This window comes from Chiloscyllium punctatum, chromosome 2 (genome assembly GCF_047496795.1).
Source record: "Chiloscyllium punctatum isolate Juve2018m chromosome 2, sChiPun1.3, whole genome shotgun sequence".
Lineage (NCBI taxonomy): Eukaryota > Metazoa > Chordata > Chondrichthyes > Orectolobiformes > Hemiscylliidae > Chiloscyllium > Chiloscyllium punctatum.
Window position 1 is genome coordinate 129,691,629 of NC_092740.1, and position 19,425 is coordinate 129,711,053.

Consider the following 19,425-nt stretch of genomic DNA (forward strand, 5'->3'; position numbering starts at 1 on the left):
TTACTTTGAAGGTGCATGTCCAGGTAGGATGGCATTAAAGATTAGAAGCCATTTTTAAAAATAAGCACAAAAAGTAGCAAGTTTTATTTCTGGAGAAATAGAATTGAAAACTAGGGAGTTAATTGAAATTCATGCAGTTTGATTGACAATTTAACAAGGGTATCACCCTAGACAGGATGCAGCGAAGACTTACAAAGGTGATATCAGAAATGTGTGAATACTACCAGGAAAAGATTGACAGGTTGGGTTCCTTTTGCCCTGGGGTTTAAAAAAAAGGAAGTCTCCGGGAGTGATCTAATAGAGATCCTTTAAATGATGAAAAGTTTTTATTGTGGATGCAGATGTTGTTTCTTTTTGGCAGGAAAGAGTGTAACCAGAAGTAATTAATATAAGATTGTCATCATGAAGCCCAACAGGAAACTTAAAAGAATTTTTTTTTACCAAGAGAATGATGTAAATATGCAACTCACTGCCATAGGGAGTGGTCAAAGTAAATTGTAAAGATGTATTTGAGATGAAACTGAGCAAGTATGAGGGACAAATGAATAGATGATAATGGTGGTAGATTTTGGTAAGAGGATGGTAGGAGGCTTGAATAGACCATAAAAATTCTGATGTTTTGGTTAGACCAAGTGGTCTGCTTCTCTGTCACACATATTTAAGCTATTAATATTTATTTGTAATATACCCTTCACTATTGTAAATCTAAACAGCTATGATCTCCAATAACCTTTAGATTGCAGTGTGCAAACAGTCATTGTCAGTTCTTTAAAAAGATTGTTTTCTCTTAATTGAGTTGAATAACTGAGGGACTGCTTCATTTACTGTGCTTTTGAACTGGTATCAGAATCTAATGTCAGTTTCTGGCTTGTTAGTGAGCTTAGCTTATGTGCACCTTGGGGCTATTTTTCAAACTAGGATTTTCTCCAAATGTTGCTGCTGTGACATCAAGAAAAGCAATCTTTATCTAATATTTTCTTAAAAATTAAGAGAATATTTAGTCTGCAGTGGAAGGGGTGTGTGTGAAGTACAGCACCACACAAAGATGGTTAGAGGTAGAAGAATTTATAGGGTCATTTAATGTATAATGTTTGAGGTGCTTCAGAAACACCTCAAACATGTTTGAGACATAATATGATAATATGTTTTGACATAATATGATTCTTGAACATGTGACCTTCATAAATCATGATGCCAGAATTTAAGCCAGACCAGTTGAAAACAAACCAGCTGGGTTCCACCCAGAGATTAGGTTTTTTGATCTGGTATTCTGAGATTTATTAATAAAGACCATATCATTTTACAACTTCTTCTCAAATTGTCCTGCCACCTTTTTGTACTATTTTTCTGCAAATGATTCCAGTCCTCTTTGTTCCTGTATCACTTTTAAAATGTTCCCATTTGGTTAGTGTTGCCAATTTTTGCACCTTCACAAGTGCCTCTGTCAGACTGGCTCAAAGTATACAAACCAGTGGGATTATTGTATAGCAGCATTCAATCACATTTGACACCTCTTTAATTATTATTAACTAGTTGTCAAGCTTTCACACTCTCCGTTCTAATGATTAATTGGCATTAAAGGAAATTAGAAGCTTGCTCTAAATCGATCACTACCCTGTCAACAATGTTTGGTTCAGTCAGAAACTCGTGACTAGCAGCAACCGATGCTATTGTGAATTCTTTCATCATTTCAAAAAGTCCTGATCCATTTTAGTAAGGTTTTGCTGGTCTGAAGAGAGGAATTAGGGTTACTCCCCTTCAAGCACAGAGATTTAGAGGAGATTCGTGAGAGGTGTTCACAATTGTGTTCTGATTTGATAAATTGATTAAGGAGAGATTGCCCCCATGCATGGGAAGGTGGGCAAACTGAGGAGACTGATTTAAGGCAGTTGGCAAAAAGCTCCTGGGATGAATGAGAACGTTAGCTGATGAGTTGTTATCCTCTGAATGCACTCTCTGTAAAAGCAATGGAAGGAAGTTCAACAGTAACTTTCAAAAGGAGATTAGATAAACACTTGGAAGGAACCATTTTACAGGAATGTGAAAAAGGAACAGAGGAGTGCGCTTAATTGGCAAACATTATCTCCAAATGTCCTCCATCTGTGCCGCATAAATAATACTAGATCTAAGAGGCATAGCTATCCGGAGGAATTGTACAGGCTTAGGGCTCCATTCTCTAGAGGTGACCTGATGCTTTTAAATTTAAAGAAGATTTCAGTAGGATAGATGTTTTCACTCATAGGAGAAATGAAAATCACCAGACATCAATATAAGATAGTCACTGCCAATGCAATGTGGAATTCAGTGAAGCATTTTTACCCAGTGTTCAAAATGTGGAACTCATTAGCAAAGGGAGTGGTTGAGGTGAATAGTTGCAGGTGCAATTACAGGAGAATTGAATAGATTCATAAGGGAGAAAGAAATAGAAAGCTATGTTGATGAAATGTGACTAACAGAGTTGAGAGGATGCTTATGGGTTATGAACCCTGGCATGGACCAGGTGGGCTTGCTTATATGCTGAATATTCTATATACCTGAAGGAATATGACTTGTGTGATGTCTGTAAGAAAGGACACGTAAACCTCCATTCATCAAAGACAGAAACTAGAGAATAATTTCTATATATTTGTGAATCTGTAAGTGATTAATGAGTGGGGATACAGTAGATAAACCTTGGAAATCTTTTGCACTCTCTATTGATTTTTATTTTTTTCTTCCACCTTTAGCCAATTGTCTAAGACTGAGCATTGGTCAACATATGCTTGTATTTCTGTATCAACTTTACTACAATAAATATCCCAGGATGCTTATTGGAGGCATTATAAAATAAAACAACACTGAGATGCGTGTGGAGATGTCAGGGCAGATTACTCAACGCTTGGTCAGTGAGGTAGTTTTTCAGGAGTGTGTCAAATGGGGAAAAGAGAAGATACTTGCGTTTAAAATTGGGAAAATGTAAGGAGTGAGAATAAGAGAGATTCCTGGAGGGTTAAAACTTAGAGATTTAAGGTGATGGGGTACTGGGAGCCCATGTCAGACAATGAGCATAGATGATACGTACACAGAAGTTGGTGCAAGCAGGGATACGAACAGCTGATTTTTTTTTTTGAAAAAATCAAGTTAGATAGGTATCCAAATTGTGAAAAGTAATTCATTGTACTTTGCACATAAAGAGAACATTTCCCAAAACAGCCAAAACCATGTGGTTCACTAATGTCCTTTAGGGAATGAAATCTGTCATCCTTACCTGGTCTGGTCTACATGTGACTCCAGACCCACAGCATTATGCTTGTTTCTCAAATGCCCTCTGGGCAATTAAGACTGGGCAATAAATGCTGCCTGAGCCAGAGATGTCCACATCCTGTGAGTGAATAAAAAAAGCATTACAAATGCATGATATAAAGTCAAAGGTAAAGGATCTAGCACATTAATTTAGCTATTTACTAATGTGCAAAAGCTCTGTTTGTTTGCTCTTGGCTTTGGCGCTGGGAGTATATGCTTCCCTGAGCGAATTGTTTAACTGAAAATGTGCCCTGGGAGCAGAGGGCATATTCTATTGTTTAGATAAAGATTCACGTGTGTGGGTGTGTGTTTATATCTATCACTACTATATTCTACAATATAATTAAGCAATGAATTTATGATGACATAAAGACATTTAAAGTGACCTGAGCTGTGTTTTGCCAGTTGAAAGCCAACTTACAGTTTTACATACCATTTGCCCATAGCTACTTCAAAATTACATAATGATCTGAATGGTTAGGGGAGCCCAAAGCAGCATTTTGTTTCTCAAAAAAAGCATTTGCATTTTGTTGTGTCTTGCCAGTGGAGTGCACGTACAGCTGTTCCTACTGCTCCTTTTCCACACTGATGGTAAATCAGCTGAAACAACATGCACTGAAAGTGCACGGCCACGTACTGACCGTGTCCAAACTCCACACTGACCTTCCAGCAGCCTTCACTTCTGCCGAAAGCCCAACACAGACTCAGTCCCAGGCTGAGGGAGTAGCAGAATCAGATGGTAAGCTGCTCATGGCTATCTCTGATGTATGCAAGTCTTAAATTGAAGTTATTTTAAATGCCTTCAAACTGTTCATGAACAGAAGCAAGGCGCATGTGATTTTTTTTTTGAAAAAGAATTCCATCTTATGTATTATAACTGTGCATGAATTTGCGTTCAAATTCTGCCACATTCCCCTCCCACCCCCACCCCAACCATAAGACACAACATTCTTGGTTTTAAAGAGTTAAAAAGGTTAGGAGAATGTTTCAGTGAACGTTGTATAGCTCAAAACTTATGGGGAAAGCAATTACTGCTGTTGATGTATTTTTAGTTTTCTTTGGTTAAGAATTGTTTCTAGCTCATTTTAGAAGAGCATTTTCGGAAATCGTGTAAGACCCAGTTATTACTCTGTGTCCTTATTCCAGACCCCACCTTCTTAAAATTTCCCTTCGTCAGAAACAAAGGTAGGAGATGGTCAACGTTCTGTTTTGCGCTTTCTTTATCTGTCAACAATCCCTTATTGGCCATGTACAATTGTACAAAATTCAGTATTAATATTAATAAATAATGAAATTATGGTCTGCTCTTCCAAATTGCTTCTGCAGCCTAACAAATCCAATTGTCTGCACTGCTTTGTCCTGTAAGCAATTTTTAGATTGAAATTGATAACTGTTTCAAATCCTTAAAGTATGCTGCCCCTCTGAACACTCTTCACCTGAGTAATGGCTGGAATTTCTCTGATGTCCATTGGGGACAGGGAAATTCTTCCCAGTTTTGTTTGATTCTGCTTCCTTGTTCTGCCTTGCTTTTCCTGCAACTCCCAAAGGGTTTCAGATGCTGTACTTGCTTTCCCAAGGCTTTCTGTTGCAAATGTTTCATACTGGCCATTATTGGTTTGATAATGGGATTGTCTGGGGCCTTGGTTGTTGTGCTTCAAGCTTTTATCCACAATCCGCAAGTGGTGAGGGAAGGCTGGAAATTGCTTGTGGACAGCTTTTGGATTTTACACAGTTTATGTGCACCAACTCTTCATGTACAGATTCTTCATACTCTGAGCCACCAGATGTCCAACAACAGCTTAACCATTACCAAACGGCTGCGATGGCAAGAAACAGATCCAGTCCCATCCCGGTGCCATCTCCAACCACTTCCTGTGAACAGACAACCAAGGGCTATTTCAGTTGTGAGTTTTGCCAGTTTAATTCTGAATACATCCAAAGTATGAGACGCCACTATCGAGACAGACATTGCGGCAAGAAACTCTACAAATGCAAGGATTGCCCATTCTTCACTGGGTTCAGGTAAGAAAATAAGATGGCAAGTAGTGAAAAGGACAACACGTGTTTTAAATTTTGTATGGTGTTTATAATAAAAGGCAGCAGTCCTTTCAGTCCTTGAGCCTGCTGGACCATTCATTGAGACCATATGTGATGTTTATTACAGCTAGTTTTATTCTATACTATCTCTACTCAACGGAAATCTCTTTTACCAAATCCCTATTCAGTACTACAACTCTCCCTTCATATTCCTAAGATTTTGCTGATAAATCTGCCAGATTTTAGGTTTTGTTGATATTTTTGAGAATAACGCTATCCAAAATCACAGTAATTTTGCAGAGGGGAAGTTATATAAAGATGGAATATGTGTGCTTCTTCCAAACACAAACTTTTTATTATGGACATCAAATTAAATCAATAATTTTGTGCCCATTTGTAATTTGATTTACATTTTAGCTGTAAGAAGAGATCGGCTAGGTTGGGGTTATTTTCTTTGGTACAAGGGTGCTGAGGGGTATAAAATTGTGAGGGACTGAAATGGCATCTTATTAATTCTATTCTCCATTAGTAGAGATATCAATAACCAGGAGGCACAAAATGAAACATAATTGGTGGAGAGGATAAGAGGGGAGTTGAGAATTAATTTTTCTCAGTGTGGTGGCAGTCTGGAACCTGCTACCTGAAAGTGGGACTTGCTAGAGGTGGAAACCCTCATCACATTTAAAACACTTGGAGATGTTGTAAACCTACAGGGCTATGGACCAAGAGCTGGAGAGTTGGCTTAGCTTTGATGGCTGTCTTTTGGGCTGGCGCAGACAGGATGGGCCAAGTGCTCTCCTTCGGTAGCACCAATTTTCTATATTCCAGCCCACTGTTTAAACTGTGTATTCTATTTATGAACTGTTGGTGAGTAACTTCACCGCCAATGACTAAATCCTGCTGTGCATACATGTTCTGTACTATCAGCCTGACATCCAGGAGCAAAGTAATTCATCTATGAGAAGTAATATGGGATTCTTTACTGCAGGGGGCTGTTGAGGCTGGCTCATTTGAAGGATATTTAGGACCAAGTTAGACTGATTCTCTTAATCAGTCAGGGAATTGAGGGTGATGGGGTAAAAGCAGAAACGTGATCAGCCGTGATCTCGTTGAATGGTGGAGCAGACACGATGGACTTAATGGCCTCCTTCTGAGCCTACGTCTTATGCTAAGGCTCTGGAGGGTGAACTGTGCTGCTAAGATCATATTCTTTCTCTCTTTTGTTTCACCTACAGCCACATTGAGATTAAATAGAGGTGTTCTCAGTTCTGAAGGGTTCTAATAAAGTAAATAGTGACAACTGTTTTCAATGGTAGGAAGATCATTATCCAAGAGGATTTAAGATAAGAAAGAACAGTGCAGAGATAGGGCAGGAATTTGGAGTTAAGATGGAAGGAGAGTAATGACATTGAGGTGCTGTATGATCTACAGTTGCTAATTTCTTGTGTTCTTTTGTAGAACCGAGATAAATGAGGAATTTTTTACTTTACGCTGTGTTACGATCTGGAATGCACTGCCTCAGAGTGGTGGAAACAGATTCAGTAACTAAGCTCAAATATTTATCCAATTCTCTTTTGAAAGGAGAAATTTTCAGGACTGTGTAAAGACCGGGGAGTGGGAGTAATTGAATAGCTCTATCAGAAGGGTACGAAGAGCCAAATGGCCTCCATTGTGTTGTATAAGTATATTTTAAGATGCCAAGTGCAAAATGAAGTGGTGATGTTTTATGTTTGTGTTACAGGTCTACATTTTCTATGCATGTTGAGGGGAGCCACACCGCTCCTCCTGTTGAGGGTCCTAAGGACCTGCGTTGTCCTCTCTGTCTGTACCACACGAAATACAAAAGCAGCATGATTGATCATATCGTCCTTCACAGAGGTGAGGTTCCTTTTGTGCGAGGGCACGTGGGACGTGAGATACATCAAGTCAGAGCTTTAATGGAATGGGAAAGGGTGGGTAATTGGTTGTCAGTGTTCCAGAGCATCTGTAACACTTTATCTTTTCTGAATTTTGAAATATTTTCACACTGGTTGCATCTCTCTTGACAAAACTTTGTAGTTGTAAAGTCTGATGACAATAACCCTTTCAACCAAATGTTTTGTCTCTGCTAGCAATAGACCATTTACAGCTCATCATACTACACTCCGAAATATGCCAATATATTCTTGTCTTGGGGAAACTGAATTCTCATGTCATTGATTTTAATAAGTATGTCTAATTGCTGGCCTCAAATTAATTGCAGACTTCAATCTTCATGTTATGCTTGCCTCCAGAGCATAATAATCTTAATCTTGAAAAATTAATGCGTTGCTTTTGTGTTCATTTGTGAGCAGCATTTCATCCTTTCGGGTCTAAAGGTGGCAATTTGTGAGGCTTGTCATGACATATGTTCTTTCATCTTGTATCTTTCAACAGAGGAGAGAGTTGTGCCCATTGAAGTCCGTCGTTCAAAGCTGTCCAGACACTTGCAAGGAATTGTTTTTCGTTGTGATAAGTGTACCTTCACCTGCTCCAGTGACGAAACTCTGCAACAGCATATGGAAAAACACAAGGAAATGAAACCATACAAGTGCCAACTGTGTTATTATGAGAGCAGAATAAATGATGATTTGGAGAACCATCTTCAGGAAGAGCACAAAGTAACTTTGATTATTATTATGGATTGTGTCTTCCTCCTGGTCTATATTTTAGTAATTAAACCACCCCATTAACAATCTCCAGTTAAGTATTTTCCTACCATTAAGCACAGCGTTGAACTCTTCAAGTTACCTCCACCCTACTAATTCAGATTAATTGTTGACACAATTATGTAGCTTTAACTAGTGAATGATGACTTCACAAATTTACTTTGAACATACGAAAAGAAACTGGTCAGTGCCAGTGTTAACACTCCACATGAGCCCCCATGCATCCCAAAGCTATTCCTTTCTCTGTTGTGTTTATCTAGCTCTTTCTCAAATGCATTTTGCTGTTTCTCTCAACTCAATGTGTTAATGAGTTTCACAATCTTGAAACGATCTTGAGTAAAGAAGTTTCTCCTGAAATGGCCCTTTGACTTAGTAGTGACTAATTTGTAATGGTGTCACCTAAACTTATGAGCCTATTATCCAAACATCATATGTCACTTTCAGCAGCCTTTTCATTTGACTACAGTGTGGTAATATAGTTAGTTATTATGTATACCTTATAGGAGAAAGTGAGGACTGCAGATGCTGGAGATCAGAGCTGAAAATGTGTTGCTGGAAAAGCGCAGCAGGTCAGGCAGCATCCAAGGAGCAGGAGAATCGACGTTTCAGGCATGCCCGAAGCATGTATACCTTATACCCAAATAAGTTATGTGCTACAACTGTAGAGATAAAGGAATAACTTACCTAGATAAATACTCCAAACTTTAGATCGTGGCATTTAAAAATTGGGTCTGGAAGCACCTAATGTGTAGTATCTTTATGTTCAGTAACTGCATTATTGATAGGGGAAAAATGCATACTGTGGTTGATGGGAAAAGCTACAAATAATGCAAATTAATGCCCTGATGTCTGAAAATTACATACCTTTACAGTTGCCTTGTGAATGGCCAGTGCAGTTCAAATCCAGTTCAAGGATTTACTGACTCCATGCTCAGAAAGTGATATCAGAAGAAGTCAGCCAAAATTGCACCTAAAATTATAGTATTAGTATTGTTCATTCAGGAAGATGGAGGGAAAGTAGCAGAAGTTACATGCTTGTCCTTGAGAAGCGAAGGCAGTATTTTGCTTTTCATGGCCCCTTGGCATGATAGGATCATGGACTGATTCATCACTGAAAGAAGTCTCTCAGTCCATTGTTCCTCTGTTTGTTTGAAAGAACTGCCCAATTAGTCCCATTCCCCTGCCCTTACCAGCAACAAATGTCAGGTAGTGACTTGTTGCATCAACTCCCATCTGGAACTTTTGTCAGTTAGTTTAAATCTGGTCTGTATGATTTGAATCAAGAACCTTTAATATATTCTTGTTATGTTTTTGATTCTGTCTGATAACTAAAGCTGGGAAAACTAATGATTGACCAGCCTTTAAACAAAATGGGTAATGAAATGTGTGTTATGGGGTTTAAACTCTGCAGGTTAAGTTGGTTGTTCAGTCAATTTGTGCCATTGATGCAACTTGGGCTAATATCCACGGTTAGGATCCAATCTTTTGAGTTTTAGAGAACAGTGTTGTCTTGGAAGACCTGTCCAGAGTGATGAATATTTTGGCATTGTTCAGCTCAATGTTGAGTCAGAGATTACCACTTAAAATAAACTGGTAAAACTGAATTATTACTTATAAACTCTTACAAAAGAAGCAGAGTCAGGTAAGTCTTTTTTTTAATGCAGTGTTTTTTGCTGTGATCTAGAATGCATTGCTTGAAGGGAGAGTAGAAGCAGTTGCTACAGCAACTTCTAAAGGTGGGTGAGATAGATTTTCAGAGCTGTGGGGAAATTGGCAAGGAGTGGGACTAACTGGCTATGCCTTTCAAAGCAAAAGCACTAGTGTGAACGGCTGATTGGCCGCCTCCTAGTCTTATCATGAAGAAAGCTGCTTTGAAAAGGAATGATGCAGCGTTGCAGTTTTCTTGTTTTCCAATTGAACCGTGGTTGAAGAAACATTTCAACTAAATCACCCCTTAAAACATTGGAAATGCTTTCTTTTCAAGTATATACCTAATTTCTCTTCTGAAAGTTACAATTGAATCAGTTTCCATCACCCTTTCAGACAGTGTATTCCACGTTATAGCAATACATATTAGAAGATTCTCATCACCTTTCTGTGCCTTTTACCAACTATTTTACCATATTAAAACCCTTCATAATTTTGAACACCTCTGTTAAATATCTCATTAATTTTCTCTCCTTTCAGGGGAACAGTCTTTCCATGTAACAGAAGTCCCTCATTGCTGCTATCACTTTGTAAATCTCCTCAGCACCTTCTCAAATGTGTTGACATTCCTCGTACAATGTACTGCCCACAATTGAACACAATGCTCCAGCTAAAACCTAACCAGTTATTTACAAAGGTTTGGCATAACTTCCTTGCCTATGGCATTTTGTTTGGATGCACAAATATAGAGACAATGTTTGTGTGTTTATTTTATGCTGGCAACCTTTCCATTTCTATATTTAGGATTTTTTTCTGATAAGAAAACAAAAATGAGAGAGCGCACAATGGAAAAGTAATTGATGTGATGGCACTTAGTGCTATAATTCTGCCAATCAGTGTTTTCTAATCTGCATTGGAAAACCTCCCAGAATTAATTGCTACATTTTCACATGTAATAGTCTTATATATGTAGAAACATAGAAACAGGAGTAGGTCATTTGACTCATAATGCTTGCTCAGCCATTCAATATGATCATGGTTGATCATCAAGCTCAAAACCCTAATCCTGCGCACCCCCACCACCAATACTCCTTGATCCCTTCAGCCCAATAAGAGCTACATCCTCCTCCTTCAAAATGTGCAATGTTTCTACTGCACCCACTTTCTGTGGTAGTGAATTCGACAGACTTCACACTCTTTTTGGGTGAAGAATTTTTTCCTCAATCTCAACCTTAATAGGTTAACCCCATATTCCTTAAACTGTGACCCCTGGTTCTGCACAGCCCCAACCATTAGGAACATCCTCCCTGACTAGTCCTATTAGAATTTTAATAGCATTCTGAGATTCCTCCCCTCATTCTTCTAAATTCCAGTGAATACAATCCTATCTGACTCAGCCCTGCTGTCCCAAAAATTAATTTAGTTAATCTTCGCTGCACTCTCTCTAAAACAAAAACACTCTTCTTCAGATAAGGAGAACAAAACTGCACACAGTGTTTCAAGTGTGACCTCACCAATGCTGTGTATAGTTGCAGAAAGACATCCTTATTCATGTACTTGAATCCTCTCTCTCTCTGAAGACCAAGATATGGTTTGCTTTCTTTACTGCCTGCTGTACCTCCACACTTACCTTCAGCAACTGGTACACAAGGACATTCATGTCTTGCTGAGTATTTCCTTCTCTCAGTTTACAGCTATTCAAATAATAATTGACCTTCCTGTTTTTGCTACCAAAGTGGATAACCTCCTATTCATCCACATTATTTTACATCTGCCATGCATTTTCCCACTCAACCCGTCCAAATCACACTGCAACTTCTCTGCATCCTCCTTACAGTTCACTTTTCTTCAGCTTTGTATCATCTGCAAATTTTGCAGTATTACATTTAGTTTCCTCATTTAAATCATTAATATATGTTGTGAATAGCCTCGTTTCCTAGTTGCTGTCTGCTAGTCAGGAAAAGTCTGTTAACCAATTTTCTGTCCATCTCATTGCACCACCCCCAATCCCATCCTTTTAATTTTGCAGATTAATCTATTATGTGGGACTTTTTCAAAAGCCTACCTAAAATCCAAATAAACTACATTCACTGGCTCCCTCAATCAACTTCACTCGTTACAACCTCAATGAATTCCAGTAGGTTTGTCAAACATGATTTCCCTTTTCTAAATCCATGCTGACTGTTGATTCTATCTTTGTTTCAAAGTGCTCTGCTATAAAATCGTTGATAATCTACTCTAGTATCTTCTCTAATACTAATGTCAGATTCACTGGCCTATAATATTGTGTTTTCTCTCTATCTCCCTTTTTAAATTGCGGTGTTACACATGAGCTACCCTCCAATCTGTACGATTTAGTCTAGAGTCTAAAGAATCTTGAAAGGTGACCACCAATGCATCCACCACTTCCTTACGTACGCTGGTTGTAGGTTATCAGGCCCTGGGGATTTATCAGCCTTTGATCCCATCAATTTTCTGTGCACCATTTCTTTACTAACGCAGTTTTACTTTAGTTCTTCATCTCGCTAAAACCCTGTGTTCCCTATCATTTCTGGGAAAATATTTGTGTCCTGCTTTGTGAAGACTGAAGTGAAGTATAAACACCGTTCATCAGCCATTTCTTTGCTCCCCAATATAGATTCATAGAGTTATAGAGATGTACAGTACGGAAACAGACCCTTCAGTCCAACTCATCCATGCTGTCCAGATATCCCAACCCAACCTAGTCCCACCTGCCAGCACCCGGCCCATATCCCTCGAAACCCTTCCTATTCATATACCCATCCAGATGCCTCTTAAATGTTGCAATTGTACCAGCCTCCACCACTTCCTCTGGCAGCTCATTCCATTCACGTACCACCCTCTGCATGAAAGAGTTGCCCCTTAGGTCTCTTTGATATCTTTCCCCTCTCACCCTAAACCTATGCCCTCTAGTTCTGGACTCCCCCACCCCAGGGAAAAGATTTTGTCCATGCAGCTCCACACAAAGGCCGCCTTGCTGATCTTTGCGGGGGCCCTATTCTCTCCCTAGTTACCCCTTTGTCCTTAATGTATTTGTAAAAATCCTTTGGATTCTCCTTAACTATATTTGCCAAAGCTATCTCATGTCCCCTTTTTGCCCTCCTGATTCCTCTCTTAACTATATTCCTACTGCCTTTATACTCTTCTAAGGATTCACGCGATCTATCCTGTCTATACCTGACATTTGCTTCCTTTTTCTTAACCAAACTCTCAATTTGTTTAGTCATTCAGCATTCCCTATACCTAGCATCCTTTCCTTTCCGTACTCCTGTTTCTGACTTTAAGGGATTGACATGAGTTTTCAATAATCTTTTTCTCTTTACATACCTGTAGAAGTTTTTATTGTCAGTTTTTGTGTTCCACGCAGGATTACTCTCATACTCTATTTTCCTGTTCTAAATCAATCCCTTGGCCCTCCTTTGCTGACTTCTAAACTGTTCTCAATCATCAGGTCTATTGTACTCTCTTGCCAATTTGTATGTGTTTTTTTTTGCCTCTGATACTATTTCCACCTTCCCTTGTAAGGCATAGTTCGGCCACTGTTCTCTTTGCATCTTTCCGCCAAACGGAAATAACCAATTTTTTAGCTCGGCCATTTGCTCTTTGAATGTTTACCATTGCCCATCCACTGTCTTTCCTTTCAGTAACATTTCCCAATCTGTCATAGCCAACTCTTGCCTCATGCCATTGTAGTTTCCCTAATTAAGACTCCACAAACGACTTGGGGTTTGCATACCTGATGTTGGTACTGTGTGGTAATGCTAAAAGCATAAGGCAGGGATTAGAATTCCTTTCACTTTGGAAACTTTGAACACCATTTCCAGGCTTTTACTCCTAGTATGGTACTGAGGGAGTGCTGCCAATGTCCTGATTACCCCCTTGGGTGTATCATTGTTTTGAAGAGGACCGTGAGAGTTCTCCATTTCCAGATCAATATCTATCTGTTAACCCACATGACAAAATTAATTATCTTGTCATTAATTGCACCGATTCTTTGTTTTTTTGGGGGCAGGTGCTTGCATTGCACAAATTTGACTGCCACATTATCTTACGTTATAATAGACGCTACATTTCAAAAAGCATTTCCACGGTTGTAAAGGGCTTTTAGATGTCCTGTGGTCAAGAAAGGTACTGTATAAATACATGCTTTTTTGTCACATCTGTAATGTTGATGCATTTTTAGAGTTTTGAGAATCTTAAAACATTTGTCACATTGGATGAAATGGAGGAATATGAGAGGACACACAAACTCCAGTGCAGACCAGTTCAGCTGAACGACCTGTTACTTTGCTGTAAACTCCATTCAAGCTGTTGAATGTTCAGTAGGCTCTCCTTTTCTCTATTTTCAGGTGGTTCGCAACTTTGAATTGGTAGGTCGTGTAAACTTGGACCAGTTGGATTCTAAAGATAAGGACTGGCTCAGTAGTGAAGAAGAGGCTAGAGAGGAGGAAAAGGGCAACATCGTTGAACAAAGGGGTTCGTACTTTCAAGAATTTATTTTTAAAATAAATTTACGCTGTCATTCTGGTCTTGTATTCCCACTGAATATGTTGTCTCAAGGTGTTTTGTAAATACAGAGAAGGTGAGAAGGAAACAGATCCAAATATATCATTGTCTGCCTAGCACCCATAGGAAAGTGCATATTTTTTGGCAGTGACCAATCTGCCAGTCACTGGCTTCAACGAAAACTGGGATACCCTGCAAGACTTGTCGCAAAGAGTGTGCTTTCCAGAGAGCAAAGTGAACCACATCTATTTGCATTGTCTACTTCAAATGAATTGCTAGGGACAATTCTAAGCACAAATGGTCTGCGTTAAATCAATCTTGGTCACTTCCAGAGGTGGCCAACAGATGGGGGTAGCCCAGCGTTTCCACTGTTGTGCTGCCACTGTATGCAGACATTGTTAAGCTGACAGAGTGGCAGATGGTGGTAAAGGGTATCCTGTCTGGGGACTGAAAGTGCTCCACTGCTCCTGAGGCAGTGCATTACCATATCCGATTTGGAAGCCAGGCTATTTTTGGTAGTGATTCAGAGTATTCATTCTTGTTAACAGAAATGTTAGGATAAATTATCTGTTAATTTGTGTAGCTAATTACAATTTCCCTCTCATATCTGTAATCAATATCAGAATTCAACGCATCTTGCAACAAGCTTTAGTCTACTAAATTGGAAACACTGAATCCTGGTTTCATTTCAGTGTGATTGTGCAGAACCCATTTTTAGTATATTTAACCCCTAAATGAATATTGAAGGACTGTTAATACCATATATTTTTAAAGCAAACAACCCCTTCCTCAGCTAATAGTGTCCCAATTGCCAGTTGTACCTGAGTAGGAAGCAGTCTGGGAGTAAAAGTCATGGGTTCAAATCCCAATCCAGGGAGACACAAACACGATTCTGGGTGACCCACTTTTTCAGAGATGTTCCGTCTGGACCCTGGGTGGATGTAACAGATCATGTGGTGCTATTTTGAAGAATAGAGAAGTTCTATTAAATATTCCATTTAATAGTTATCCTTCATCCAACACCATTAAAACAGATTGTATTTATAAATGTTTTTTTAGTGTAATAAAATAGACCAAGCTCCTTCCACATCATTATTGAATGAATTTTGGCATTTTGCGGTGCTCTAAGACGATATTAGGATACATCATCAAAGATTTGGTCAAGGTACAAAAACAGTGCTAGAGAAACTCAGCAGGTCTGGCTGCACAGTGGCTCAGTGGATAGCACTGCTGCCTTACAGTACCAAGGTCCCAGGTTCGATTCCAGCCTCAGGTGACTGTCTGTGTGCAGTTTGCACATTCTCCATGGGTTTCCTCCCACAGTCCAAAGATGTGCAGGTCAGGTGAATTGGCCATGCTAAATTGCCCCATAGTGTTAGGTCATCAGTCAGAGGGGAATGGGTCTGGGTGGGTTACTCTTTGGAGGATCGGTGGGGACTGGTTGGGCCGAAGGGCCTGTTTCCGCACTGTAGGGAACCTAATCTAATCTCACTATTTGCAGAATTTTCTGAATGCAAATTGACTGCTGCGTTTTTTCACATTAGAACAGAGGCCCTTTCGGATGTCCTGAATATAAAAATAGAAAATGTGCAAAGTGACTGGACACCTTTTTCTGTTAGCATTTCCTTGTGCAGCATGACTTGTATTAAAAACTGGGTGTCTACATCCCATCCAGTAAGAACAAAAAAATCTGTTAACGAACAAATGACAAAGCCATTGTTTGAACAAGATTTGTGGCATTTTAAAAAAATGCACACAAATGGTTTATGTGGAAACTTCATTAAACCTGCTTTTAATTCAAAAGATCATTTGTACCACTCCATTCCAACCATCCCTCCAAACTTTGGGTAATCTATGCATCATTGCATTTGTTCAAAAACAAATTTAATTGTTAATTATGAGATCATTTGTATTACAGGGATTGAAACATGCCCAGGAAGTGGCACACGTATTTACAATGAGAAAAGATTCCCATGCGAATTCTGTGGACGAACATTTGCTCGTGGTTTTGATTGGGAACGTCATATTCAACGACACGAAATGTAAGAACTTAAACTTGTCTCACAACATGCTCAAGGAATGCACGGTTTAAGCAGACATATGTATTGAATGGCTTTTTAACTTACCTGTGATATCTCCTTCACATTATTATTTTGTCTTCTTTTTTAAACCAGGGCTCTAAGTGAGAGCAACCATCAAAAAACTGAAAACAGTCTAGTAACAGAGAATACCAGTGAAGAGAATAACACTACACCTTCAGGAGTGACAGAGCTTTTAGACTCGGCTGACAATTTACAGACAGAAGTTTCTTACCAGGACATGCCATCCTGTCCAATTTCTATAGCATCAATAAAGGAGAACTCCCAGGATCTAGATACTGAGACCAAAAACAAAAAGTCTGAGCTATGTTAGTATTCTTGACGCATTGTGCAAGTTCATTCTTCCCTTCTAATTTCCCCCTCCCCACCCCGTGTTCTCCACTCCTTATCTAAAATGGTTGTTCATGTTGGCGCAAAGTTCATGGATCCATACGACCTATCGGTACCTCATGGAAGTGTCTGCTCTTCCTGTGTGAGGCTGAGTGGTAAGTACTGGTCGACTATCAGGTGAAAGCACAGTGCAGCCCAGTCCTGCCATCTGCCATGTCTCCACACACGGGCACTGGAGTGTGATCGAGATCGAGAAACTCTGCTAATCGTTACCTCTTCCTTGTCTGAGACTAACTGTAGAACCTTCTGCTGCCTCCTAGGCGAAATCAGTTAACTCAGAGGGGAAAATAAGCTTTTTGAACACTTCAGGACAGTGTAGCTCTGGGTCATATACCATGTGGTGTTCACCTACTGAGCCATCTGTGGAGGGCTATTCCTGTCTTCCCCCTCCGCTCTCTAAACATCCTCGCTCTAGCCCTCACCCACGAATCCCCACACACCACCTCCTTCAACTCCCCATTCTGCCTTTGCTCCTTCACATCCCCCCACCACCTCTCTGCTGTCCAGTCCTCCACATCCCTCTGCTCTCCTTCCCTTCTGCCTTCTCCCTCCCTCCACCCTTCTCTCCTAACTTCTCAGCTTTTGTTTCTCAGGTTTTCCCTTGCCTACCTTCCTGTGCCAGCCCCTTCTCATTCTCTTCCCCCTCCCACCATGGTTCCAGCCCCCACCTACTCCACTCTTCTCCCCTTCCTATCCTGTTCTTTTCTTTTCCAAGTAAATTGTGTAAAAGAAAAAAATAATATTGGGCACTGCCTCATTAATATAGTGAGTTGTGTTTTTTTTGAAAAGAACTTAGTATGGTCTTGTGGGAATGTCATTACTTCACTAGCAATTGTGACATTCATTGAAGTAATCTTTCATATTGCTCTTTTTTTAAAAAAAAATCAAAATATCAAACGTGTGCATTGAGAACCAAATAAACCCCCAAATTTTGACTTTGATACAGCAATTAATCCATTGATGCATATCCACTGGGTCCTGGAAATTGATCAATCAAGCATCTGTGATTCAGTGAGTTTTATGTTATAATAGGACATTCTTTCCAGCTGCTATATTGTAGCCTACAACTGGTCAAGTACAAGATTCTTGTTTGATTCATGTCCAAAGCACCATTCTTAACTGATTATTTCGATTCTCCATTGATCGTACCGTGCAGGCTGTAACTGCTCAAACTCTTGCCCAGCCATGCACCCAGTTAGAGATAATAAACTGTACCTCACGAGTTAAAGGGACACTTGCGAAATGGAAACATCACCTGTGTTGTTTTCTCTTCCTGTTTGGTTTACGATGATAAGAGGAGAATTATAAGTGTCTCTTCAAACTGGTGTTAACATGGAGTGATGGAGACATTTCCAAATCGTGAATGAAGGACCAGGTTGGATGCAGTTGCTATAATTTGGCAGATACTGAGCCCAGGTCACTCAAAGCACCAACATATATTTAAGTTTTGCTTAACACAAAATCAAACAAACCTTACCATACTAAGAGTACATTGTTTTCTTGCACTAATGCATCTGGTTAATTTTTTTTATCGGTTATCGATTATTTAAAAAAAACTTGTTTGTATAGCAGAAATGGTCCTAACGATTACTGTTAATGTAGGAAAAGTTGGTGCAAAAAGTGATATGATTTGCAGTACCTCAGCATTAATCTTTACTGAATGTTCATTCTGTACCAGTAATAACTGTTCATAAACTGTGTAGATTTCCTTTTCTTTTTCCTGACACATCTGTATGGAGATGTGTGTTACAATGTTGTAGTGAGACTACTTTACGTGAATAAGAATTCCATAGGTTAGATTTTGTTTGCCAAGTTTACAGTTTATTCTACTCCTGTTTTATATAAAACACTTTAATTAAATCACTATATGGGTTATGAAAGCTCATTGCTCATTAAATGATCTTTTCAGTTTAGCACACTTGTTTAGAGCTCAGTTTGGATCCAGGTGTTTGCATTTTCAAATGAAATATTATTGTGATCAAGGTATATTTGAAATGATGCTTTCAGAGAACAGCAGCAAATACCCTGTTCCTTGAAGCAATTCATTAAACATCACCTATTTTCATGTTGAAAACAGGGGGCAAAATGGGAGCAGTTTCTGTGAAAAAGACAGGGATATTGCAGATTACCATGTATATTGTGTTCTTTCTGTTGTCTACATTGTAGTTTAGGAAACTTTTAAATATTTTTGTTATCTAAGATACTTTCGAAGTTGACTGTTTAGGATGTACATTGGAAGCCTGTTGTAATTTTAAAACAACTGTAAGGGTTGAGGAAATGAACTCTTGTAAACATTACCAAAATTGATTGGCCTTCCTCTGTATTTTGATAGTGCAGCTTCTCAGCGATGCTGCTTTAGTTTCTAGAATGATCTGTAAATACTGTACTTCCTGGTATTTTGTTTTGCTGACTTGATAAATAAAAAGTGATGACTCCTTTTTAATTTTGTAACTTTCTTAGGAGATTTGTTTCTTTCCCAGTTGAGCACTACACCAACAAGCTAGCTGAGAAATTGTATGTTCTTAACTGTTAGTTGTCATATGTTTTGAGACTGAGGTCAATTAAATCGAACACCATGCCCAGATGTTGGCCATTGGTATCTTGAAGTAGAACCCTTAGAAAAGGATTCTTGGTTAAGGCCCACCCAATATCATGTTAAATTCTATAATCTTGGGAGCTTTGTGTGCTTCCCTTTAATAATAGACAGCAGTTTCCTTCATGATGATAAGAGTTACAAGAAACTACAAAGATGTCAT

The 19,425-nt window shown here is 39.2% G+C and overlaps 1 protein-coding gene across 7 annotated transcripts in view; it reads left to right on the forward strand.

The window, feature by feature from the left end:
* Positions 1–19,120, forward strand: part of znf462 (zinc finger protein 462) — a 109,371-nt gene extending 90,251 nt beyond the window's left edge. For 4 of the 7 annotated variants that reach the window (XM_072588905.1, XM_072588923.1, XM_072588933.1 and 1 more), the window contains 8 exons: positions 3,827–4,021; positions 4,429–4,467; positions 5,043–5,304; positions 7,061–7,197; positions 7,735–7,958; positions 14,024–14,150; positions 16,099–16,222; positions 16,355–19,120. In XM_072588905.1, coding sequence (XP_072445006.1) covers positions 3,827–4,021; positions 4,429–4,467; positions 5,043–5,304; positions 7,061–7,197; positions 7,735–7,958; positions 14,024–14,150; positions 16,099–16,222; positions 16,355–16,592 — 1,346 coding nt within the window. In that variant the 3' untranslated portion in view covers positions 16,593–19,120. The remainder of the gene's footprint in view (positions 1–3,826; positions 4,022–4,428; positions 4,468–5,042; positions 5,305–7,060; positions 7,198–7,734; positions 7,959–14,023; positions 14,151–16,098; positions 16,223–16,354) is intronic. The other 3 variants (XM_072588949.1, XM_072588940.1, XM_072588959.1) reach the window with 3 other exon arrangements.
* The last annotated feature ends 305 nt before the right edge of the window (positions 19,121–19,425 follow it).